At 38.1% G+C, this 26,806-nt stretch overlaps 1 protein-coding gene across 1 annotated transcript in view; it reads right to left on the bottom strand.

The window, feature by feature from the left end:
* Positions 1-26,806, bottom strand: part of RAB2A (RAB2A, member RAS oncogene family) — an 83,128-nt gene that overhangs the window by 7,240 nt on the left and 49,082 nt on the right. The window contains exons 4-6 of the mRNA XM_012463734.2: positions 23,233-23,315; positions 22,724-22,816; positions 16,583-16,694 (exon numbers count right to left, since the gene is read on the bottom strand). Of these exons, the coding sequence (XP_012319157.1) occupies positions 16,583-16,694; positions 22,724-22,816; positions 23,233-23,315 (288 nt within the window). The remainder of the gene's footprint in view (positions 1-16,582; positions 16,695-22,723; positions 22,817-23,232; positions 23,316-26,806) is intronic.

Here is a 26,806-nt window from a genome sequence, read left to right as displayed (position 1 = left end):
GGTTTCAGAACAGGAAAAAATATTTGCTGACAAACTGATGTCAAATGATTTCATTTGTTTCAATGATTTCATTGTTTGCACCATGAAACAATGTCTAGGCAGATCTACCATTATGAAGTGTAAACAGATTTCTCTGCAGCCAACTGAATTTGGTGGTCCTCCTGCTTCCCATGTGGCGCGTGCTCTGTTCCAGTATCAGAAGCCTGCCTCTCTCATTTTACCACCAGCCCTTCCTTTTCCCCATGCTTTAACTGCCACGTTTGGTCCTTTACCTTCCTTTTCTTCATTAGCCATTCATCCTCTTGTTTTCCACCTACAGTAACAATCTTTCAATGTTTGGCAGCAATTAATCTGAATGATTGTGATAATACCTAAACTTAAGGCAAAATTTCAGGGACTTCCACTGCACGCTTGAAACAAACATAACCACAAAAGACTATAAATGTGTTGTAATTCAAATAAACACTCAGTGAATACACATGCTAATATGTATCTTACACATCACTGATATTTACCCAAGAGCACCTATTAAACTGTTGTCACTGGCCAGGCTCACACCTGTAATCCCAGTACTCTGGAAAGCCTAGGCAGGAAGACTGCTTGAAGCCAGGAGTTCAAGACTAGCCTGGGCAATGTAGTAAGACCCCGTCTTTATTATGAAAAAACTGCTGCAACGTATTCAGAACTTCTGTAGGTATCACGGAAGATACAAAGATGAGGAGGACTATTGTTGCTGAACAACAGGAACCATTTAGGTAGGAATAAAACCATTTAGTTGGCAGAAACTAAGCCCAAGGGGTCAAATCTCCATAAAGATGAAAGAAAAAAACTTTCTGCACTAAGTGATAGGTGAATGCAGCGCAGGATTGAGTCAGGTCTCACTACATCATGGATATCATGCTAACAGGGCCTTTAAAACCAACTGGGGAAAATAGAAGCAGAGGGGAACACGGGATACTATTTTATTTTTATTACGGTTGGACAGTTTTTAAGGCAAAATATTGAAAATAAATGGTCTTCAATAGAATATTTAATTACTTCCTTATGTAACATGCTGCCACCTGGTGGCAAGATAAAAATTAGGTAAGACCAGTATTTTGGACAGTTTAAATATCTTGAGCAGATGCTACAGAGCAGGGTTATCTTATAAAAAGGGACTTAAGTTTTCTCTTAGAACTGAGAAATAGGAGGTAACTAAAATGTTGTTTAATTTTCTTCTTAATTGCTAAAAGTCAATGCTATGAACATTACAAGTACCCATTTGCCTAAGTTGTTAATAATATATACTAAGTACTTATGAGGCAGTCACTATACTGATTTATAAAGGTTTTCGTTATTTCTTGAAAGAAATTCTAAGTATGTAAACAAGAAAATTAATGTTAACTTTCTTTTTCTTTCAAGAAAATCTGTATTTGTGAGATCAAGTTAGACCTTAAAAAATTAGCAGAACTATTGAAGTTCTAGAACAAGGCTCTCCAGGTTCAAACCCCAGTGCCACTTCTTACCAGCTGTGTTGCTCTGGAAACAGGGCTTAACCTCTCTGTAAAATGAGGATGATAATGTGGGAAGTATGTGCTTTTTTATGTTCAAGTTTAATTGCAACATAAACAAAACAAATTAAAATTCCTTTGACTTGTATTAAAGGTAAGTGATCCTAATAAAGGAAAGATAAATGTAGCCGACTTCATAGGATTGTTGGGAGGATTACTGGAAAGCATTGAAAACCATGCTTGACATATATTAAGCACTCAATATGGGTGTTAGCTGTTGGCATGAACGTTTGGTTGCAAAGACACATGGGGAACAACAGAAGGGAGTATGGTACTCAATGAGTATGTGCCCTGCAGACACCACAGAGTTATGGAGAGAAATGGTGATCAATGCTCTATAGTCAATTCAAGTATCTTGATTAAATAGAGCTAAACCTTAAAAAAAGTGAATTGACAACATATAATGTATGCAGTGAGCCCCCCAAAATAAAATATATTTGATAAAACTTAGATATTGGGCAAAGACAGGAGAATCCTGTGAAAGGAGCAGCAGACTAGAATTTGGTAAGAAACTCCTTCAAATTCTGTGACTTCTTCAAATTCTGTAATTCTATTTCATTTAGGGTCAGTGAAGAAAAACTCATACATCACCCAATAAAGTGGCTTTTAAATAGTATTTCAAGACAATTCTGCAGGGGCCACCTTTTGGAATGAGACAGGAGGTAGGGACAGCCCTGTGGAAGGAGAACCTCTCTCTGCCTCTTCCCTGCCTCATTCTGTAGCATCACCAGTTCCAAAGTAGTGTTGTTGTGCTGTTATTTTTCTCATGCAGTGACTCTGTGTTTCACTAGAAGGAAAAGAGCCATTGCTAAATCTACAATCTACAATTTTCTCATGTTGTAGGTATGACTGAGCTGCAAAAGGAGAAATGACTTGCCCAAGGCCACGCACAATTATAGCAGAAGCAGGATCAGAATCTAATATTCTTCTCACTACATATATCTTTCCTTTATTAGGATCAGCTATCTTTAACACAAGTCAAAGGAATTTTCATTTGTTTTATGTTGCAGTTAAAATACATAAAAAGCACATACTTCCTACATTCTTTAAAACCCTTTTAGCTAGAAATCATATTGAATTGCTACGATTTTTTTTGGAGTATATAAAATTTGTATTATTTACATCTTTTTTCTCTTTCCTACCTTTACAAAAATTAGTATCAGCAATATCAATGTTAATTAAAGGAAAGTAGGGCGCCTAAACAAATCTTAAGTTTAGCAACAGAATAAATGGGGGAAGAAACTAGAAATACTCAATTAAGAAAGTTTGGGGAATATGGCATTTAAGAATTTCCTGTTCCTAGAAAACCAAAAACCACACGTTCTCACTCATAAGTAGGAATTGTACAAGAACACATGGACACAGGGAGGGGAACATCACACACTGGGACCTGTCGGGGGATGAGGGAAAGGGGAGGGAGAGCATTAGGACAAATACCTAATGCATGTGGGGCTTAAAACTAGATGATGGGTTGACAGGTGCAGCAAACCACCATGGCACCTGTATACCTGTGTAACAAACCTGTATGTTCACACATGTATCTCAGAACTTAAAATAATTATTTTAGAGTTTGTTGCTGCAGCATAACATAGCAAAAGCTCAGCAATACAGATTGTTAATAATTGGTTTTCTATGTCAATTTAATAGTTTTAAAAATCAAAATTATTGCAGCATTTTACTCTTCAGTACTGAGTATACTGAACCAATGAATAACATTTTGTAATTCAAGTGATGGATTTAAACTTGGCTCATAAAGAAAAATTTCATTCCAAGTTACTCTCAGAATGCTTATTTATATATTCAAAAGTAAATTATTAAAGTATTTTCAATTAAAAAAAATTCCTATTCCTACTTTCTGTTAGAGATAACATAAAAATGTTTAATTCCTTAGCAATTTAGTTCTTCCATTTAATAAGCATTTACTGAGTGCTTGATTTGTACCAGGCACTAAGGACACTCAGGTAAATATGAATACTTTAAAGCTCAAGGATGTGGTATATAGGAAAGATATGAATCCAAAATGGGAACATAGAAGGAAAAGCTTCAGTTGCTTAGCTGAGTAAGGTGGCATGACCACTTCCAAGTGTAGGCCTGAAAGACAGGTAAGCTCCCACTCATATGTTAGGAAAATTGAGGGGAAGAAGCGCATTCTGGCCAGAGGAGCAGACCTTAAGCTCAATTCTGCTGGAAGTTGGGGATAGACAGGAATGTGAGATGAAGTTAGAGATGTGGCCTTATAGGCAGAGGAACACTGAAAAGGTAGGAAGCAGGCGAGGGACAAAATCAGAGGAGAGTTTGGAGAATGAATCACAAGAGGGCGATGCTGGCCACAGGGAGACCAGTGAGGAGTTCAGAGCAATAATTCAAGAAAGAAATGAGGGCCTGACCAATTCAGATGGTGGCAACAAGAATGAATGGCAAAGCTCAAACCTAGTATCCGCTGTGAAGAAATTAACAGGACTTGATAAGTGACAGAGTAAAATGGTGATATGCTTATGGATGACTCCACTTTGGGTTTAAGAGATGAGATGAAAGGGTATATTTTGAATTGAAATAAATTATAAAGGAAGAAAATCAGTTTTCAAAAAAGGAATGAAAAATTTCTTTTAGACACGTGGAATTCTAGTATGTTGTATACTTGGGAAGTCTTGGTAGTTGGCAACCTATATAATTGTGTACCTATATGGGAATATAAGCTATAGATAAATGTAAGTGTGTAAGTGTATGACATATATTTATTAGCATAATTTTCTTAGGTAATGGTTAGCCACCCTGGTTTAGAAGTACAAAAATGGATGCAACTTTCAAAGTCAGAGTTTGGATTATCTATGAAGTTCCCTAGGGTGATGGCCAAAGTAGAGGTGAAGAAGCTGATGCTAGTCAGCCCAGTCTTCCAAAACGTGGAGGAGAGTAGTAAATATTTATCGAACTAAGCTATCCTCGAGGGATACTGGAACACTGCTAAGGAAGGCCAGGTTAGATTTCCACTGAAGTCCTGTGATATGCATTCATGGCCTTAACACTCAGAATAGGCTTAAGGGGACAACAAAGTTTTCAGTTTATAACCTCATTATAGCTGTACAAAAATACTCGTTCCGCCACTTACAACAAAGCCCAAAACAAGATGGTCCCTCAATGCAAATGAGGTCTACAGACTAAGTACCAAGACAGAATGCAAGTATTAGCAAGGGGCCTTGAAACTGGTAGTTTTCCTAGTTACTAATGTCTTAGTAAGTCATGTGTTCTCTCTGGACACAGAAATTCACCTATCCTGTCAGTTTAGGTGACTTGGTAGGTTACTGCAATCTGTCTTAGGGTTAGCTGGCTGTATTTTCAGCTGTCGTCTTGGTTGTATCTAGTATTTCAGCAACAGAAGTACTTCAGCAGCATAAGCATAAGACTTTTGGGAAGGGGACTTTGCCTAGCCTGCCATTATGACATGAATGTCTCTCCATCTAAAAAGACCTTTTCAAATCACAAAGATTCCAGGCAGCTACTGAAGGAAGAAGCATCTGTTGAGAGGCCAATTTGCTCATCTAGATTTTTTTTTTTTTTAAGACACAGGGTCTCCCTCTGTTGCCCCGGTTGGAGTGCAGTGGCATGATTTCAGCTCACTGAAGCCTTGCCTTCCTGGGCTCAAGTGATCCTCCTACTTCATAACTGGGAGTACAGCAGGTATGTCCCACCGTGACTGGTTAATTTTTGTATTTTTTATAGAGATGGAGTTTTGCCATGCTGTCCAGGCTGGTCGCAAACTCCTGGCCACTTCAGCCTCCCAAAGTGCTGGGACTACACGTGTGAGCTACCATGTCCAGCCTTATCTGGATTTTCTAAAATCTCGTGTTTTAAAATGCTTGGGCAAAGATAAGGTTTAGGACAGAATTCCACCTACATGTAACAAGTGGGACCAAAGCATAATGAAAATGAAAGACAGAAGGAAGAAGAGCATGGTTGGAGCAAATACATACTTACTCATCCAAACAGTTGTTATCTACTGTGGGGGTTGCAGAAATGAAAACAGTGTCTTCAAAGAACTCTATCCTTATGGTGAGGCTGACATGACAAATGCAATGATACCATGCTAAGGTGAATTCATGCCCAGGATGACACAGGAATGAGTAGATGAAAAAGTCTGTCAATACAGACACTGTGTGTGGTGGCTGGTGGTGGAGGGAAGACATGCTGGTGTCATGAAATGCACTCCAGAGGAGGGACTGGACTTGACCGTATCCTTCTCTGCACTTGAAATGCCCTTCCTTCCAACTCGATCCTTCAAGGAAATGGTCAAGTGCAGAGAATACTTTTCTGTGAAGAAAGGGAGAGAACACTGCGAAGCTGATCAACTCTTAAGTTTACTATGGAGCACGTGGTGTGGGGGGTTGGGAATCAAAGCATCCTGTATGCTAAGCTAAGGAGTTTGATGCTGAAGCTGTGGGGAACCACTGCATGGTTTTCATAAAATTGGAGAGAGACATTCAGTCTTCATTTTTAGAATGATCCCAGAGGTCACAGTGAAAAGGACTGAAAAATGAAGTCAGGAAGTCCAATTAGGATACAATTATGACAGAGAAGACACTTTGTAGAGATATTTAATAGTTAGAAACAGTAACAGGTGAAAAGTGATATGTATTAACTGAATAAATCAATGTGAAGGGGTAAGAGAAATAACACTATGGAATATAGAAGATTTGCAGCCTAGAATAGAGAAGGGCTATCGGTTCAGTTTGGATGTGTTAAATTGGAAGAGTGTGAAGAACACTTGTGGAGAATTGTCTAGGCGGCAGCTGTCAGGGTGAAGCTGAACCTACAGTCTAAAAGGGTACCTAAGTAACAGACTTAGGCGATACCTCAAAGCAGGAAAAAACTGGTAAAAAAAAAAAAAATCTGAGGAAGGCCAGTGAGGGTGGGGGTAGAGGGAGAAGGAGGAAGTGGGGGGAGAGAGGGAGTTGGGGGAGGAGGGGAAGAGAGAGAGAGAAAGAGAAAATGGTGTCATGGCGCTAAGAAAGAAGTTTATTGAAGAGTAGTCAAAAGTATCAAATATTTCCAAAGGACTGTTTAAGCCAAGAACAGAAAAGCAGGAGGAAAAAAAAAGTATAATTCTTGCTTTTTGAGTGCCCATACAGTCATGATTGCTGTTAACATTTTGGTGTATTTTCTTCTAGCCTTTACATATTATGCATGATATGTTTTTTATTATTCTTTTACTTATTCTCTATTTTCCAAGCTTTCTTTCATGCAATTACTTTTTTATAATGAACTTTTTCTAAAAGTAAAAATAAAAACCAAAAAAAAAAAATGCAGAAAAGTATTTGTTAGGTGTGACTTTTAGGAAGACCAGGATGACCCTGGCCATGGTGGAAGAAGTCAGACTGAAGAGAGGTGTGAAAAAAAACAAGGAAATAGAGACAGCTCTTAACAGAAATCAGGAGGAAAAAGATCCAGGAGAAATGGAGTGAAAGGATTTTATTTTATAAGATGGTTGAAACTTAATTACATGCTGGAGGCCAAGAATCAATAGAGAAAGAAAGGGTGAAGATAATGAGATGGTTTGAAGCAATAATGTCTCTGAGGAGACGGGAGGAGACAGCACTCTGCCTGATTCTCCTGTGACAGAACAAACCAGATTCCTCCACAGGCTCCCTAGCTCCTCAGAGTGTGACCCCTGGATCAGCAGTATCTACATTAGCTGAGGGCTGGTTACAAATTCAAGCTCCCAGGCCATACCACAGATCTACTGAATCAGAATCTGCATTTTAACAGGATTCTTAGGTGATTTGTATATACACTAATATTTGTGAAGCTCTGGTCAAAAAGACAACTGACTTAGGCTGGGCATGGTGGCTCATGCTATAATCCCAGCATTTAGGTAGGCTAAGGTGGGAGAACTGGTTAAGCCCAACAGTTTGAGACAAGCCTGGGTGACTCAGAGAGACCCTGTATCTACAAAAAAATCTTAAAAAAAAAAAAAAAAAAAAAAGACAACTGACTTGAAAAAAGAAATCTTATGAGGCATTCTTAGTTTAGCTTAAGAAAAAAGTAGTCTCCATGCCCCCACCACAACATATATGCGACCATGAAGTAAGACAGTGAGCAAAATAACACAGATATCAGTCCATGGTATGTTAAGAGAGCTTATGCAGCCCTTGCCAATTCCAATTTTAGGCATTTCAGAGACTTTACAGGAGCCCCTCCAATCACAGGCCTGGAAGCCTAGGAGGGAAGAATGGTTTTATAGGTCAGGCCAGGGTCCCACCACCCTGCGTAGCCTCAAGGACACTGCTTGTGTATCCCAGCCATTCCAGCTCCAGCTGGGGCTCAAAAGCACCCAGGTATAGCTTGGGCAACTGTTAAAAAAAGTTGCCGACTTTTATTTAATCCAGATTTTCCAAGTATGACTTGTGTATACAATAAATATCTATGGGGATATATATCAGTGTTATGAATGTACTATATGATAGTCTCTCTCTCTCTATAATCCTGTCTTGAGAAATTCTTCCCTCTAAGTAATATTTAATTTAGGAAGACTAGGGTATCATTTTATTTTTATGCTCTTTGGAAATAAACTTCAAAGTGTTGTCTTGGGTGCCATTTTAAATTTAGGATTCTAGTTCAAGATAGGCAGTATAAATCAGGTAAGATCAAAACAGTTGGAATATCAGAGATATAGTTAAAGGATCTGGGAACCAGTATCATCTGGATAGATACTAAAACATTTAAGAGTATTCACTGTAGAATTCACAGGTCAGTGGCAGCTCTAAAAATAAAAGTGGTGTCACTTCCTAACAGTTCTTCCTAGTTTTTACTCACTCCCTGCTCAGGGCATCTCTGAAATGAAGCATTTTATATATATTTATTAGTCTCTGTTGCCTATAAGTCTTTACTTTCTCCTTGCTCAGGGCGTCACTGAAATGAAGGTTTTTTTTTTTTTTCCCTGAAATGGAGTCTCACTCTGTTGCCCAGGCTGGAGTGCAATGGTGCAATCTTGGCTCATGGCAACCTCTGCCTCCCTGGTTAAAGCAATTCTCCTGTCTCAGTCTTCTGAGTAGCTGGGACACAGGCGGAAGCCACCATGCCCAGGTAATTTTTGTATTTTTAGTAGAGGTGGGGTTCCATTGGTCAAGCCTGTCTTGAACTCCTGATCTCAGGTGATCTGCCCACCTTGGTCTCCCAAAGTGCTGGGATTACAAGCGTGAACCACCACACCCAGCCTAAAATGAAGCATTTTATATATATCTATTAGTCCCTTTTGCCTATGAGACTGTAAAAAAAAAAAAAAAAAAAGTTACTTCCAAGATACAATGGGGGTACAGGCATTGGGTAAATACTCTCATTCCCCCCCAAAAAAATCAGCCAAAAGAAAGGGGCCACAGGTGCCACACAAGTTCAAAACCCATCAGGGCAGTCATCAAAACTTAAAGCTCCAAAATAATCTTTTGACTCTATGTCTTAAGTCCAGGGCACAGTGGTGTGAGAGGTGTGTTCCCAAGGCCTTAGGCAGCTCCACCACTGTGGCTTTGCAGGGTTCAGACCCCACCACTGCTCTCACTGGCTGGCACTGAGTGCCTGCGCCTTTTCCAAGTGATGGTTGCAAACTGTTGGTGTATCTACCATTCTGGGGTCTGGAGGACAGTGGCCATCTTCTCACAGCTCCACTAGGTAGTGCCCCAGTGGGGATTCTATGTGGAGCACCAATCCTACATTTCCCCTTTGCCTTGCCCTAGCAGAGGTTCTCTGTGAGGGCTCTGCACCTGCAGTAGGCTTCTGCCTGAACATCTACGCTTTTCCATACATTTTCTGAAATCTAGGTGGAGGTTCCCAAGCCTCAACTCTTGCACTCTGTGCACCCTCAGGCTTACCACCACATGGAAGCTACTAAGGCTTGTGGCTAATACCCTCTGAAACAGTGGCCTGAGCTGTACCTGGGCCCCTTTGAGCAACGGCTAGAGCTAAAGTGGCTGGGATGCAGGGAACAGGGTCACGAAACTGCGCGGGATGGTGGGGCCCTGACCCTGGCCCTAGCCTACAAATCCATTCTTCCTTCCTAGGCCTCTGGATCTGTGACGGGAGGCGTACCTGTTAAGTCTCTGAAAGGCCTTCCAAGCCTTCTCTCCATTGTCATGGCTATTAGCATTTGGTTCCTTTTTACTTAAGCAAATTTCTGCAGCCTGTCTGAATTCCTCCCCTGAAATGGGCTTTTCTTTTCTACCACATGGCCAGGCTACAGATTTATCACTTTTATGCTCTGCTTCTCCTTTAAGTAAGTTCCAGTTTCAGGTCATTTCTCTGCTCACACATTAGACAGGCTATTAGAAGCAGCCAGGTTACATCTTGACTGCTTTGTCATTTAGAGAATTTTTCTGCCAGCTACCTTAAATCATCATTCTCAAGTTCAAAGTTCCACAGGTGCCTAAGGCAGGGGCACAATGCAGCCAGGTTCTTTGCTGAAGCATAACAAAAGTGACCTTTGTTCCAGTTCCCAATAAGTTTCTCATTTCTATATGAGACCTCCTCAGCCTGGACTTCACTGTCCACATCACTATCAGCATTTTGGTCACAATTCAAGCAGTCTCTAGGAAGTTCCAAATTTTTCCTCATCTTCTGAGCCCTCCACACTCTTCCTACCTCTGCCCATTACCCAGTTCCAAAGTTGTTTCCCCATTTTGAGGTATCTTTATAGCAAAGCCCCACTCTTCAGTACTAATTTTCTGTATTAGTCCTTTCTCCCATTGCTATAAAGAAATATCTGAGACTGGGTAATTTATAACGAAAAGGCATTTAATTGGCTGACGGTTCCACAGGATGTACAGGAAACATGATGCTAGTATCTGCTCAGCTTCTGGAGAGGCCTCAGGAAACTTACAATCATGGCAGAAAGCAAAGGGGGAGCAAGGGACTTCACATGGCTAGAGCAGGAGGAAGAAAAAGACGGGGGAGGTGCTACGCACTTTTAAACAATCAGATATCACAAGAACTTAGTATCATGAGAACTGCACCAAGCGGTACGGTGTTAAATCATTCAAAAGAAACTGCTCCTGTGATCTAATCATCTCCCACCAGGCCCCACTATAAACATCAGGGATTAGAATTCGACACGAGATCTGGTCAGGGACACAGATCCAAACTCTATCTGTCTGTCTGTCTGTCTATCTGTCTGTCTGTCTGTCTATCTATCTATCTATCTGTCTATCATCTATTTTCTTTTCCTTTCTTTCCTTTTCTCTTTTCTTTCTTCTCCTCCTCCTCCTCCCTCTCCTTCTCTTTCTTTTAAAATAGAGATAGGGTCTTGCTATGTTGGCCAGGCTGGACTCAAAGTACCAGGATTGCAGGCATAAGCCACAGCATTTGGACTCATTTTTAATATTAAAATCATAGCACCATCCCTCCTATTACTAAGTGAATAAAGAAGATTCATGTATTATGAGTGGGTGCTTCATTTCCTTGAGTTGAACTGTGTTTTATTAAAATAATTCAGTGTTTCTCGATCTCAATACTGTTGACATTTTGGACGAGATAATTCTGTGTTCTGAAGAGCTATCTTTTGTATTCACTTATCTCTAACACCATGTTACCCCTTTTTCCCCTCAACAGATCCTTCTGAGATGAAATCATAAAACTGATTAATAGTAAATAGGAAATCTATAGATTAATAGTAAATCTATTTCCAGCAACAACACAGCTAGTGCTGGAACAAAGCTGTTGTTATTTTATGCTGTAAATTATTCAATCCTTTACAGAGAACTTTAACAGTTAAACTTCATAGTGTCCACTTGTATTACAGGAACTGGGTCTTGGTTAAAATGTATACACAGACTACAGCACAATATCAAAAGAAAACAGGTCTAGTTCTAAACATCATCAATGTGCCATTTATATTTAATCTTAACAAATAATAATAGTCTCAAATTTTTAAAAAGAACCCACAGTCAGATGGCGCACTCATCAGAATACTGGCATTTGTATAAGTCATTCTATCTTCTAACATAATTATCTTTAAATAGTTTATATTTTAAAAAACCTTTTAAGAGAGTTCTCTGTGCATTAAAATTTCTCTATACATGAGTGCCAAGGATCAGCTGGGATGTGAATAATTTTCAACAGATTATAAAAAAAGAGGATGACCTTCTCTGAATTGTTCCAACACCAACCACCGTCACTAGACAACTGGGATGTGTCATTAGAATACCTGCTTTATTCTTAACCCATCACATGATCAGCTCTCATAGAAAAGAGTCCTCCAGAGAGCAAGCTGAGGATAGATTCCTGTCTGAGCTCATGGTCAGTTTCTATCCACTGTGCTAAACCGCCTCTCTTATAGAGCTTTGCTTATTCTTCTAAGGAACAACAGGATAACACAGTTAGGCAAATCTGAGCCCTTGAAAAGCAGAGACGTAAGGCACAGCACTTAGAACAAACTTCCCCATAATGACTGTGATTGCTGTTTGTTCCAAATCCAAGGGACAAGCTAATCAAGAACCAATGGGCCATGCATGTCTAACATTGCTCCCTGGATCTAATTCTGCAGGATAATTCTTGCTTAAATCTCTAAGACAGTATATTGTAATTTTTCAGCTTCATAGTTTGGTCTTGGCTCTCCTGCCATAGGAACTGATGGTGAATGCCTATCAAAAGGCAGATACCAAATAAGTGTTGGTTTAGTTCTCCTCCTTCCTACTTCTCTAAGGTGGAAGAAATCCTTTTGTTAGTCTTCTCTGATCCCAAATAAAAAAACTAAATACTTGTTTTCCAACATTACTTGTTGAATGAAATAAAAGGGATGACATTAAGACTTGATATTAGATATTATTAAGGAACTACTGCTAAGTTATGTATGATAATGGTATTGTGTGTGTGAGATATCTATCTATCTAGCTAGCTAGCTATAAATTATCTATCTATCTATCTATATATTTTTTTGAGACGGAGTTTCGCTCAATTACCAGGCTGGAGTGCAGTGGCGCGATCTCAGCTCACTGCAACCTCTGCCTCCGGCAAGCAATTCTCCTGCCTCGGCCTCCTGAGTAGCTAGGACTACAGGCACCTGCCATCATGCCCAGATAATTTTTATATTTTTAGTAGAGGCGCGGTTTTACCATGTTGGCCAGGAAGGTCTTGATCTCTTGACCTCGTGATCCACCTGCCTCCGCCCCCCAAGTGCTGGGATTATAGGCATGAGCCACCGCACCTGGCAGGTACTGTTTTATTTTTAAAAATTACTTATACTGAAGTATTTATAGGTAAAAATATTTCTGGCATTTGCTCAACAAATGGGATATAAGACTCAAAATGTCTACATGGTGATAACTTCTAAAACTAGATGATGTGTATAAGGGTTTACTTTTTAAAGTGATAATACTGATTAATTTGAAACAGCAGCCTGTCCAGGCACAGTGGCTTGAGCCTGTAATCCCAACGCTTTGGGAGGCTGAGATGGGAGGATATCTTCAATTCAGGAGTCTGAGACCAGCCTGGGCAACATGGCAAGACTTTGTCTCTATAAAAAACAAAAAAAGGGTTGGGCACGGTGGCTCACGCCTGTAATCCCAGCACTTTGGGAGGCCGAGGCAGGTGGATCACGAGGTCAAGAGATCGAGACCATCCTGGTCAACATGGTGAAACCACATCTCTACTAAAAATACAAAAAATTAGCTGGGCACAGTGGTGTGTGCCTGTTATCCCAGCTACTCAGGAGGCTGAGGCAGGAGAATTGCCTGAAACCAGGAGGTGGAGGTTGTGGTGAGCCGAGATTGCGCCATTGCACTCCAGCCTAGGTAACAAGAGCGAAACTCCGTCTCAAAAAAACAAAAAAAATTAGCTGGGCATAGTGGCACACACCTGTCTTCCCAGTTACTTCGGAGGCTGAAGCAGGAGGATCACTTGAGCCCAAGAGGTTGAGGCTACGGAGAGCCATGTTTGAACCCCTGTACCCCAGCATGGGTGTCAGATCCCAAGACCCCATCTTAAAAAAACAAAATAAAACATTTAGGCTTAACACCAACTCCATCAACTTCATTGTGAGCCTACCAAAATGCTTTGATATAAATAATATAGAAAAATAAGCTAATGAATAAAAGTGTACTGTCCTAAAAAAGCCTTTTACTTAAAAATCTGACATGCAGACATCGTGAATGAATGTGGTTTGTTTTGTTTATCTTCTAACCTGGACTTTCTTATTCCATATAGCTTAACTGCCTTTTCTAAAAAAAAAAAAAAAAAAAAAAAAAAAGAATATTAGTACAATTTCATCTTTAGCTACTTCTGAAAAATGTAATTAAGAAAGTCTATGCATAATACGCTGGGTGGATCACTTGAGCTTAGAAGTTTGAAACCATCCTGGGCAACCTAGTGAAACCCTCTTTCTACTAAAAATACAAAAAATTAGCCAGACATGGTGGCGTATGTCTGTAGTTCCAGCTACTCAGGGAGGCTGAGGCAGGAGAAATTGGTTGAACCTGGGAGGTGGAGGTTGCAGCAAGCCGAGACTTCGCCAACACACTCCAGCCTAGGTGAGAGCAATATTCCATCTCAAAAAAGAGAAAAAAAAGAAAGTTCATGCATAATAAAAATCTCAACATTAATTATTATTTGTTAGGTATATGCTAAACATATATGGAGGGAACCATCTGTATAAAAATTTGCTCTCTGCAGAAATGCGACATCATAAAGAGCTCTTGTGAAAAAGTTCTATGAGCAAAAATTTAACAATTTGAAAAAGAAAATCTGTATTCTTTAAGAATTCATAAAAATACCATTAAGCTTCTATAGCCATTTTTCATATTCTAACATTAGTATTTTATGGTGGTTGGGAGGCCTCTTCTGATGAATTTTCATTTTCAAAATTGTCATCATGGTGTTAAAGGACTGAATTTAATTAGTTTAAGTTGTATGTACAGCTGTGTTTTGATTAAACTTTTTGTTTTAAGGCAATTATAGATTCCTCTGTATTATTATTATTATTATTTTTGTGTGAGATGGAGTCTCACTCTGTTGCCCAGGCTGGAATGCAATGGTGAGATCTTGGCTCACAGCAATCTCCACCTCCTGGGTTCAAGTGATTCCCTGCCTCAGTTTACTGAGTAGCTGAGATTACAGGCTCCTGCCACCACGTCCAGATAATTTTTGTATTTTTAGTAGAGACAGGGTTTCACCACGTTGGCCAGGCTCAAATTAACTTTTTCATACTGGCTGGATTGTGGCAGCTTATGTTTTTGGATAAACTTGTCTATTTTATCTAAGTTGTCATATTTATGTGGATAGAGCTATTCATGGCATTCCCTAAATACCTCTTTTATGTCTGGAGAATCTGTAGTGATAGCTTCTGTTTTGTTACTGACATTGGTAACTTGTACCTTTTCTGTCAGTTTGGCTAGAGGTATGTCAATTTTACTGATGTTTTTTAAAAAATCCAACTCTGTTTCACTGGTTTTTGTTTTCAACTTAATTGATCTTTGCTCTTTAATATTTCCTCCCTTCTATTTATTTTGGGTTTTTCTTTTTTGTGATTTTGCTTTGGGTTCTTGAAGTAGGAGTAAAAATAATTTAGAGACTTCTTCTTGTCTACTATATTGTAAAATATTATACATGACTGTAATATTTTACCTAAGAAAGAATTCTTCAGTGAAAATACCAATGCTGTAGAATCACTGCAGTCAATTTCTAGGTTCAAGAGTTAATAAGAAGAGCTCCAAAGTAGTATTCTTTTTTTTTCTGAGACAGAGTCTCACTCTGTCGCCCAAGCTGGAGTGCAGTGGAAAGATCTCAGCTCACTGCAACCTCTGCCTCCTGGGTTCAAGTGATTCTCCCGCCTCAGCCTCCTGAGTAGCTGGGATTACAGGTGCCTGCCACCACGCCCAGCTAATTTTTGTATTTTTAGTAGAGATGGGGTTTCACCATGTTGGTCAGGCTGGTCTTGAACTCCTGACCTCAAGTGATCTGCCCGCCTTGGATTCCCAAAGTGCTGGGATTACAGGCATGAGACACTGCGTCCAGCCTCAAGTATCATTCTTAATATTTACTGACTGCTTACTATGTTGAAGACACATGCTAGCTGTTGCCCAGGACCCTGACCTCTGTTATCCTTACAGCAGTGATTCTTCAATCATTTGTTTTTTACAACTACTTTCTGTAGTTGCTTTTATAAGCTGTTCTTATCCAGAAATTGGGAACTAAGCATTACTTTGGGTAAGCTACTACTTTTCTTAGCTTCATTATCTCTTTTTATAAACTAAGAGTATAGCAATACATAGAAAGGATCAACTATGCAATCATCTATTTATAGTATGTATATACATACCACCTCCAAACACATATAGCATAGAAGAATACACTGTGTTCAGAAAAGTTCCAATAGTTCAGGTTGACCAATGGAAATAACTGAGATAATACAAATTTCTTCAATAGATGAAACAGAATTCTCATGCCTTGTAAAACGTTACACATCAATAACATAATATTTTAAGCAGAAGTGGTAATGTGGTAATACACTGACAGTTAAAAAAACAAATACAATTTAAAAAATAAGCAGAAGTGGATACAAATAGCTACAAATATTTTGGTGTCTTGAAACATTTCCAAATTTCATTAGCATTCTTTATTTCCCTCCCATGCAACACAAAAAAGTCCAATATATTTATATCTTTGAGTATAGTGGATTCTCAAAGAAAGCCATTTTGCTCAACATAATTTGAAAGAGCAGGACTATACTATCCTCCTCCATTGGCCAGACTGACTGAGTTTCTATGAATGTGATTAAAATATAACTCTAAGAAACTATAGAAAATTGTTTAGGAAAAGAGAGGGAAGAAAAATATGTACAAAGATGTAAGAAAGCATTCAGGCTTTAAGGGAAGGCTCAATATAAGATTCTGACAGAAGATGAATGTTACAAGCCATTTTAAAGGGAAGAAATTTTCCTACTTTATGATGTTCGAAGACCATCAGACTAAAATCTTAAAATAAATAACAAATAAAATGAAGATATATAAAACATTTCTCTTAAGTAAAAAGATGAACATTTTAAAGGGCCTTTTATTTACCTCTTCTACATTGGAAGCAGTCTTAGCAGACGTTTCCATGAAGATAAGTCCATGTTCTCGTGCAAAAGCTTCACCTTCTTCTTTTTTTACTTCTCTTCTAGATTCTAAATCACTAAATATGGGAAAGAAAGGGTCACATTATTAATCAACATGGTACAAATAGAGGCATTTGTATAAAGTACACCATAGAATTCAAAGTGGTACAAATAGAGGCATTTGTATAAAGTACACCATAGAATTCAAAGTTGTGATGACCATTCTTTCAATTAATATTTAACATACTAACTGTACTATTCTGGGTATTATGAGGGTTAGTACTTAGAACATACTGTCTAGTTTGAAAGAACAATCCAACAGAAGAAGTCTGTGTTAGAGTTCTAGAATGTTAGAACTAGCCATAACTTAAGAGAGCCTCTAGTCCAATACCTATATTTTGAGTACAGTGGATTCCCACAGAAGAGAGTCATTTTGCTAAACATAATTTGAAAGAGCCGGACTATACTATCCTCCTTGATTGGCCAGACTGACTGGGTTTCTATGAATGTGATCAAAATAGCTCTCAGAAACTATAGGAAATTGTTTAGTAAAATCCAAAGTACTAAAGAGACATTAGGTAACTGATCTCAGTTTGTTTAATTTCCAGTTTCTTCTTAAAGCAAAACTGATATAGACAGAGAAAGAGAGAGGGAGGGAGGGAGGAGAGAGAGAGATAAAAGGAGAAAGAAGAAGAAAGTGTAAGCTAGAAATTTCCAATGAAAGAAGGGTATTAGTGAGGTTGGTGGCAGGGAGGGGAGTAGCAGTCTCTTTCAAAGTGTGTTTTATTGTAAAAGTTAAAAAACTATGATCATATTTACTACTTTTTATTTAGATATTATTTACTACTACATATTTATACATCGAAAAAGATGTAGGATAATATAATATCTACATACTTCCAGCTAGCCTTGACATAATATTTGCCAGATTTCAGGTTTCTTTTAAGAAATAAAATCAGCAATAGCAGAATCACCACCTGTGTATGTGTCTCTGATCCCATTCTCCCTCTTACCCTAAAGGTAACCACTACCTGATTTTGGTGTTTTCATTCTCATGCACGTTTTTGCATTTATACTCATGTTTATAACCATAAATAGTATTTCCTTTCCATGTTTTCAAAAATTCAGATGTAGCTACTGTTTTACAACTTGTTAACTTTAGTCAACATTATGTTTTTCAAGTTTATCCATACAATACATGTAGATCTAGTTTATTTTTTTTACTGCTGTATTATAGTCTACTGAATGAATATAATACAATTTAAATTTTCCATGAGACAAAGTTACTTATAATTTTTCATTATTATAAACAATGTTACAATAAAAATTTTATTCAGTTTTTTGTGTATACATGTGCCAAGGCTTTTCCAGGGCAGTTTTCTTTTTCTTTGAGAGACAGTCTCACTATGTTGCCCAGACTGGTCTTGAACTCCTGGACTCAAGTGATCCTACCACTTTAGCCTTCCTAATTGCTGGGATTACAGGTATGAGCCACTGAGTTCAGCTTGGGTAGTATTTTTCAAACTGTGCCATGACTCAGTGAATTGTAAAAATCACATCAGTAGGAAACAATCAGAATTTTTTTAAAAAAAGAAATAGGCCGGGTGCAGTGGCTCACACCTGTAAATCTCAGCATTTTGGGAGGCTGAGGCAAGTGGATCACCTGAGGTCAGGAGTTGAAGACCAGCCTGGTCAATATGGTGAAACCCTGTATCTACAAAAATACAAAAATTAGCTGGGCATAATGGCAGGTGTCTGTAATCCCAGTTCCTCAGGAAGCTGAAGCAGGAGAATTGCTTGACCCAAGATTGTGTCATTGCGCTCCAGCCTGGGCGACAGATCGAGGCTCTGTCTCAAAAAAAAGAAAAAAAAAAAAAAAAAACCCAACAAACCAAAAATAAAAACAATATAAAATATCAGAGTGTATCACCTATATACATAAGTTCCATGTACTGCATAATGGAACTTATGTATATAGGTAAAATTTATTAAAATTTTGTTATATATGTAGGTATATGCACAATTTATATACTAGGTCATGATGTAAAATACATTTATTGGCCGGGCGCAGTGGCTCATGCCTATAATCCCAGCAGTTTGGGAGGCTGAGGTGGGAGTATCACGAGGTCAGGAGTTCAAGACCAGCCTGACCAACATGGTCTTGAACTTGACACCCTGTCTCTACTAAAAATACAAAAATTAGCCGGGCATGGTGGCACGCGCCTGAAATCCCAGCTACTCATGAGGCTTAGGTAGGAGAATCGCTTGAACCCGGGAGGCAGAGGTTGCAGTGAGCCGAGATTGTGCCATTGCACTCCAGCCTGTGGGACAGAGCGAGACTCCATCTGAAGAAGGGGAAAAAAAAAAAAAAAATATATATATATATATACACACACATATATATTTAGGTCAAGCGAAAAAACTCAAAAGCCGTAGTATTTTATATACTTAGTACAAAGTTTTAAAAACACCAGTTTTCCAGGCATTACATCACATTGTCTTTGTTCACTCCCTTTGAATCCCACTTAAGTTCTTACGTTACTCAAATATCTATCAACTCATGTCCCCTTTTTGTTTAGGGTTTGTAATACAATCCTTATACTATTAAAATACTTTCATCTTTTAAATCTCTACTTCCTATTTCTTATATAACCAATTTATTAGTAAAATGCCATAGTAAGAAAAATCTGTGTCATCTGTTGTTCTGACTAAGTCACTGCCCTTCACTGGCTCCCTACTGCTTAATGCCTCTAATTCAAAAATTGCTTATTCCCTGTTATGATGTCTACCCACAATTCACGTCATCTAAAAATAATAATCTCATTTATTTCTCTCTGTTCTTGCTTGTTCATTATACTCCTAATTTTAAAGGTCACCCACCTACAATCATCAGAAACATCTCCTGGTTACATACTATATTTCTTTTCACATTTGAACTATCAGCTCCTAGTGGTCAGCAGTCAAATTTAAGCCACCAATAAGCTGTCATTCATTATGTTTCCAGACACAAGGAAAAAATCGGTAAAAGGATAAAAATTCTCTTTATTCTCCAAGTATTCTCCTCCTATTATTTCATACCTTGAAAGGCAGAATAACTATTTCCATTGTAGAAAGACTAAAGCTTCTCTCCAACAGCCTTAACCTTAAAAAGGCTTAGTGAGATGACTTAAATGTGGAAAATATACAAGAAAGGCCTTCAGAGAATATCATCTTCAGAGAATACTACATAAAGTGTAGTAAGTTTCTTCTCTACACAAAGAAGTAAGCAATGTTTAGCTTTTTATAATGTAAATATCACTTAATTAAATATTTTCTCTTAATAGCAAATCTCAATTTCTATTAAACACTCCAAAATCTATACAGTATAATGATGTTTTACATTAGCTTTTTTATAGCTTTTTTGAGATGTAACAGACATAAAACAAGTTGTACTTAAATGCAGTATCTGTTGAGTTTTGAGATATGTATGCCTGTAAAGCCATCAGTCTCCCAACACTTTCCTCATACTCCCATTGTAATCCATCCCTTCTTGCCCCTGTACCCTAGACAGCTGATGATCCGCTTTCTGCCACTACAGATTAGTCTGCATTTATCAGGATTTTATATAAATGTAATCACATGGTATTTTTGATCTAAGTTTTTTCACTCTAATTATTTTAAGAATCATCCATTTTGTTGCATGTATCAATAGTTCATTCCTCTTTATAGTTGAGTTGTAGTCTGTTGTAAGGCTATATCACGATTTATTTTTCCATTCACCTGTTAATCAATATGTGGGTTGTTTCCAGTTTGAGGCTACTACAAATAAAGCTTGTATGAAAATTTGTACATAATTCTGTGGACACATGAAAACGTATTTATGTTGGGTAAACATTTGGGAGTAAAATGGCTAGGAAACACAGATGTCTGTAACTCTTTTGCCCAGGCAGGAGTGCAGCTGGCACAATCATAGCTCACTACAACCTCGAGCTCCTGGACTCAAGTGATCCTCTCACCTCTGCTTCCTGAGTAAGTAGGGCTAAAGGCTTGTGCCACTATGCCTTAGCCTCCCAAAGTGCTGGGACTACAGGTGTGAGCCGCTGTACCTGTCCTTCAACAAATTTTTCGATAAATTTGATAAGATGTCTTAAAAATACTTAGTTTTACAATCCATGAAGAAAGTTGTATCTCTTTATTTACTAAGTCTGTTTACAATATTCTCTCTCTTTTTTTTTCAATCTATGGTGATGTCAACCTTTCTTTCCTAATATTGCTAATGTTTGTCTTTTTCTCTGATCAGTATCTATTTTATTTTATCTTCTCGAGAACTAGCTTCTGGTTTCACTGTTTTTTTATCATCTTTTTTTTTTTTTTTTTTTTGCAGGGGTTGGGGAGGCTTTCCTTGAGTTTGATTTGCTCTTATTCTAGTTTCTTAAGGTAAAAAATAGTCTACTTTCTTTGTTTTTTTTTTTTTTTTTTTTGAGAGAAGGTCTTGCTCTGTTGCCCAGGCTGGAGTACAGTGGCATGAACACAGTTCACTGCAGCTTCAACTGGGCTCAAGTGATTCTCCAACCTCAGCCTCCTGAGAGCTGGAACCACAGGAATGCACCATCATGTCTAGCTAAATTTTTAAATTGGTAAAGATGGGGTCTCCTTGTGTTGCCCAGGCTGATCTTGAACTCCTGGGATCAAGGAATCCTCCTACCTGGGCCTCCCAATGTGTTGGGATCACAGGTGTGAGCCACTGCACCTGACCCTAGACTGTTCATTTAAAATTTTTCTTAATAGTACTATTTTTAACTGCATCTCACACATGTTCAAGGATTGCAGAAAAACAGAGAAGCTAACTTGTGGGAAATAGATATAAGCACAAATAATTCCTGTCCATAAAAATGCAGACTGTGTCCCGTGGAATACAATTACTACCCTTCGAATATTGTTCAGTTTTATGTCCATCTTGTAAATTCATTTCAGTATTCCTTATTTTACTATGAATGTGTGGTACTTTGAGTTCCCTTTTGAACTGGTTGAAATATCTTACCAGTTTCCTTATCTTGTTAATTAATGAGATAAAAGTTTTGAGATGTGCTCATAAAAGTCATGATTTTACCTCTCTAAAAACAGCATCTCTTAACAGTATTTTATTAATAGAACCCTAAAGAATGAATGAACTGGATGTGGTGACTTATCCCTGTAATCCCAGTATTTTAGGAGGCCCAGGTGGGAGAATCACTTGAGGTTAGGAGCCTGAGATCAGCCTGGGTAACAAAGTGAGACCCTTTCTTTGCAAGAAATAAAAAAATTAACTGGGCTTGGTGGTGCCTGCCTGTAGCCTCAGCCTCTTGGGAGGCTAAGGCAGGAGGATTACTTGATCCTGGGAGGCCAAAGCTGCAGTAAGCTATGATCACACCACTGTACTCTAGCTTGGGTAATAAGAGTGAGACCCTGTCTCAAAAAAACAAAACAAAACAAAAAGAATGGTGCCTAACATTTTGAAAATACTTTAATATTTTCTTATCACTGTAAGTTTCTACCAAAATTAGTCAAAACTTTCTCATATTCTTGGAAGTTTATGGAAACTGGCCAAGCAAATATGTTTTCCCATATACTAGCACTTTAAATTGAGAGTACAAGGATGTTCAATCCATCTCTCCAAATAAATCAGTGGGTTTTACTTTATATCAGTAATCTGATAAAACTCCATCAGATTACTTTTTAAAGTATTTCTTTACACAAAAACTATTTCAAATAACAACAGTAATAATTTCCAACAAAGTTTATTATCGGCATTTTAAAAATCAAAAGAATCCTTCTGTCACAGGTAAAGTAAGTGTTGGGAATTATAATTTGAGAAAAATATTACCCAGTAAGATTGAATGTAGATGGCTAAACGATTCTTACTCAGTGTGATGTATAATGCAACAGGGACCCTTGTAAACTGTCATATGCCAAAAAAAGTCACAAGTAATAAAAAAAAAAAAAATCAAAAGAAATTCTTAGAATTTCTGAAATTTTTTAATTTAAGAGGCTAGTAACTTATATTTGAACAAAGGTTAAGGAAAGTAGTCACATAAACAGTATAGTCTTCATCATTAATGCAATATAAGCTCTAAATTATCCTTTTTACCTTTTATTTCCAATAAGCATAATGACCATGTTGGAATTGGAATGCTGGCGGGCATCTTCTAACCAGGTTGTCAAGTGGTTGAATGTATCTCTCCTAAACATAAATAATAATTTAATTACTATGTTCAAAGCATTTCCCTTAGTATTATACAATAGACAATATATATATTATTAAAGAGAACCATTTTTAGCCATATCCACTTATGTAACGAAAAGTAGTTTTAAGCAGCATTACACTTCAGTTTATATATTAAATGTAACTACACTTTAGAAAATTCCAATGAATAAATGATATTGATAAAATTCATCAATTTAAGGGTGTTTATTCAGATAAGAAAAACAATTCAGTTGCAGGTTTCTGTAGTAAATTTAAATTTGACTCAACGCACAGTTTTAAAGGTGAGTAGCCAGGGCAGAAAGGCTAAGCTATTCTTTTATTACTGTTAACCAAATTTAATTAGAAAAATTCTCTATATCAACTACTGAATTGCAAAGTTTTCAAGTTCTCACCTTGTAATATCATAAACTAGTAAAGCTCCTGCTGCACCTCTGTAGTATGACCTTGTGATGGAACGAAAGGATTCTTGCCCTGCCTGTGAAGAAAGAAAAAGTTGAGAGTTTGCTTTAATACAATGTCCTCTACATTTTCATATTATTCATATACAGAATACGGGCAGGTAGGAAAGGAGTGCATAAAGGGAAAGAAGAAAACTTCACCAGTCTTAAGAAAAAGTTACAAAATATCACTATTGCTTAAGACAACCAGATGCACATGCAGCCACTCTGGCAACCTCCCCACCCTGCAAGACCTCTAAACCCTTTTTGGCAATCCCTGACAACCCAATTTACTGAATGGCTTCACAATACACGAATCATTATTAAAGGACAGAATGGACTCCTAGCAACTAAGCTCTGAAGACAAATTTGAAAGGAAGCAAATAACCCAGAGCCCCACATTTGAATTCAATAACCCACTCCCTGGGGCAGCTGTTGACACTAGAATAAATAAAGCCCATTGTAAATAAATGATGAATGACATCTTTACGCCCACCATCTGCTGGTGTAAAGGTTGTTGGAAGGCCAAGGATGCAGATTTTATCAGTTATATCATAAACTGCAGTGAGCTTTCAACAGTCATCAAATGGAATTCTTTGAGCAATCATTTTATTATGAAAAACAAAATGGTTCTAAATTTAATTTATATAATTTTTTTCTCCACACTTAATCAATTTTCTCTGTATTTGATATATAATGCTTGTCAAAATGCAACAGGATGTAAATGTTATCTTTATATTCACTTGTGAAACAGAAAAAAGAGATTATGCAAAGCTAGGTAATTTTTCTTTTACTCATGGTACTAATTTTGTTTTATTTAAGAATTGCTGGTGAGGAATGTGACTGTTGTCTCTGAGTTTAAAACTGAGACAGTTCTTGTAAGTTTTTCCATTTTTAATCCCTTCTTTTTCTACTTTTGCAAAAACCTAAGCATTTTTATTAAGTAAACATAAAGCCAATTTTAATGATTTTTATATTCAAAATCCACTAACTTGAAAAATATTGATGTTTACACGTTCTGAGTTCTGATCTTGTAAATATTTAGCCCTTCCCATCCTCAGAATGCACATGGACAGCTCATGTTCTGCCCTGTTTAACACTCAACACTCTACAATACCTTGCTCTTGCTGGCCCTTCCTCTATACTCCCTCCCTACCACACCCCCTACCCCTGGCATGTGACTAAGTATGTGCTAGGCACGGGGTCTGGCACATAGCAGGCATTCAGAGAAAGCCTGTTGAGTGCAAAAGTGGAAGAATAGGTTGGGCATGGTGGCTCACGCATGTAATCCCAGCACTTTGGGAGGCCAATGTTGGCGGATCGCTTGAGCCTGGCAGTTTAACCTATTTATGCCTAGTGTTCCATTGAATGCTAAGCTTGTGGGAGTTATTTATATCTTACTGCTCAAGGTCATGGCCAAGGTCTGATTTTTCACAAAAAAATTTTGCAACCTTCCATATAAATGGGTTAAGACCAGCCTGGGCAACATGACAAAACCCTGTCTCTACTAAAAATACAAAAATTAGCCAACTGTGGTGGTGCACCCCAGCTACTTGGGAGGCTGAGGTGGAGGGATCATCTGAGCCCAGGTGGCGGAGGTTGCAGTGAGATGTAATTGCACCACTGTACTCCAGCCTTGCTAACAGAGCAAGACCTTGTTTCGAAAAACAAAAACAAAAAAACAAAAACAAGTGAAAGAAGAAATCCTAATGTCTTACTTATATGCATAAATCAGTACTCCATCCTATCTGATTGGACATCTGTAAATCCGAATGTGCTACGATTCAATGCAAATAACTTCTCCTATGTGGAAACTAACAATTAGACTCTCTCTTGGGTTGGCATTTTGGCAGTTAGAATAATGTCATGCTAAATTAGACAGTGAGAAAGCCATCACATAAAAAGGCTATGTAAAAATAGCCAAATCATTTTACATGGCTTAGGTTAAACTACAAGACAGCCAGGTATAGTGGCTCATGCCACTTTTGGGAGACTGAGGTGGGAGTACTGCTTGAGGCCAGGAGTTCAAAACCAGCCTGGCCAACATGGCGAGACCCTGTTTCTACAAAAAATTTTTAAAAATTAGCTGAGTGTGGTGGCTCACACATGCAGTCCCAGCTACTTGGGAGGTTGAAGTGGGAGGATCACTTGAGCCAAGAAGTTCGAGGCTACAGTGAGCTATGATCACACCACTGCATTCCAGCCTGGGCAACAGATGAGGTCCTGTCTCCTTAAAAAAAAAAAAAGAACAACAAAAAAAAACTAGAAGATATCTTATTTATTTAGACCAGGTTTCACCATTCGAACTACTGGACTTTAAGTAATCAATCTGCCTAAGCCTCCTAAAAGTGCTGGGGTTACAGGTGTGAACTACTTCCCAGCCAAATTCACTGTTCTAAAGGCACACCAGCAGGGAGTATCTTCATTAACTGCTTAGCACAGGAAAAATAAGGACTAGATTTTTAGGGATTAATTTCATTGTAAATCCTATGTACCAAGAAAGGATTCTGTGTTAGCTACAGTAGTCCCCTCTTATTTGCAGTTTTACTTTTTGAGATTTCAGTGACTGGTGGTCAACTGCAATCTGAAAATATTAAATGGAAAAGTCTAGAAATAATAATTCCTAAGTTTTAAATTGTATACTCTGAGTAGTGTGAAAAAAGTCTCCCACTGTCCTGCTGCTCCATCCTGCTGGGGATATGAATCATCCCTTTGTCCAGCCTATTTTCACTGTATACACTATCCTACCTGCCTGGTAGTCAGTTAGTACAGGTTGAGCACTCCTTATCCTAAATGCTTTGAACCAGAAACATTTCAGATTTTAGAATATTTGCATTTTACTTATCAGTTGAGCATTCCTAATCTGAAAACCAAAATTCAAAATGCACCAATGTACATCTCCTCTGAGTGTCACATAGAAACTCAAAAAATTTGGGATTTTCAAATTAGGGATGCTTAAACTGCAGCCACCTCTGTTATTGGATTTAAAAAATAGTATATATAGAGTCCAGCATTATCTGCAATTTCAGGCATCTTCCGGGGGTGTTAGCACGTATTCCCCTTGGAGAAGGAGTAACTACTGTAATACAAAAAAGACACATATTTTATTAGTTCAAAATAAAATCAGGTTTACAGCTCTAATATCACCCATGGCTCATCATCAAGGAAAGGTAAAAGTCCTTTAAAACAATCTCTGCAGGAACATTCTGTGGGATGAATTAAAAATACATTGCTAGAAAACCACTACTATAAGATCTAAAACTTCCGGTTTAGAGCCTAGATAAGATACAGTAAGAGAGTAAAAGACAAAATAAATTTAGAAAAAAAGGCCGGGCGCGGTGGCTCACGCCTGTAATCCCAGCACTTTGGGAGGCCGAGGCGGGTAATCACGAGGTCAAGAGATCGAGACCATCCCGGTCAACATGGCGAAACCCCGTCTCTACTAAAAATACAAAAAATTAGCTGGGCATGGTGGCGCGTGCCTGTAATCCCAGCTACTTAGGAGGCTGAGGCAGGAGAATTGCCTGAA

Source organism: Aotus nancymaae, unplaced genomic scaffold, assembly GCF_030222135.1.
Source record: "Aotus nancymaae isolate 86718 unplaced genomic scaffold, 86718_ANA_hifiasm-v0.15.2.pri h1tg000036l, whole genome shotgun sequence".
In the NCBI taxonomy this organism is placed as follows: domain Eukaryota; kingdom Metazoa; phylum Chordata; class Mammalia; order Primates; family Aotidae; genus Aotus; species Aotus nancymaae.
This window is presented reverse-complemented; position numbering and strand designations above follow the sequence as displayed.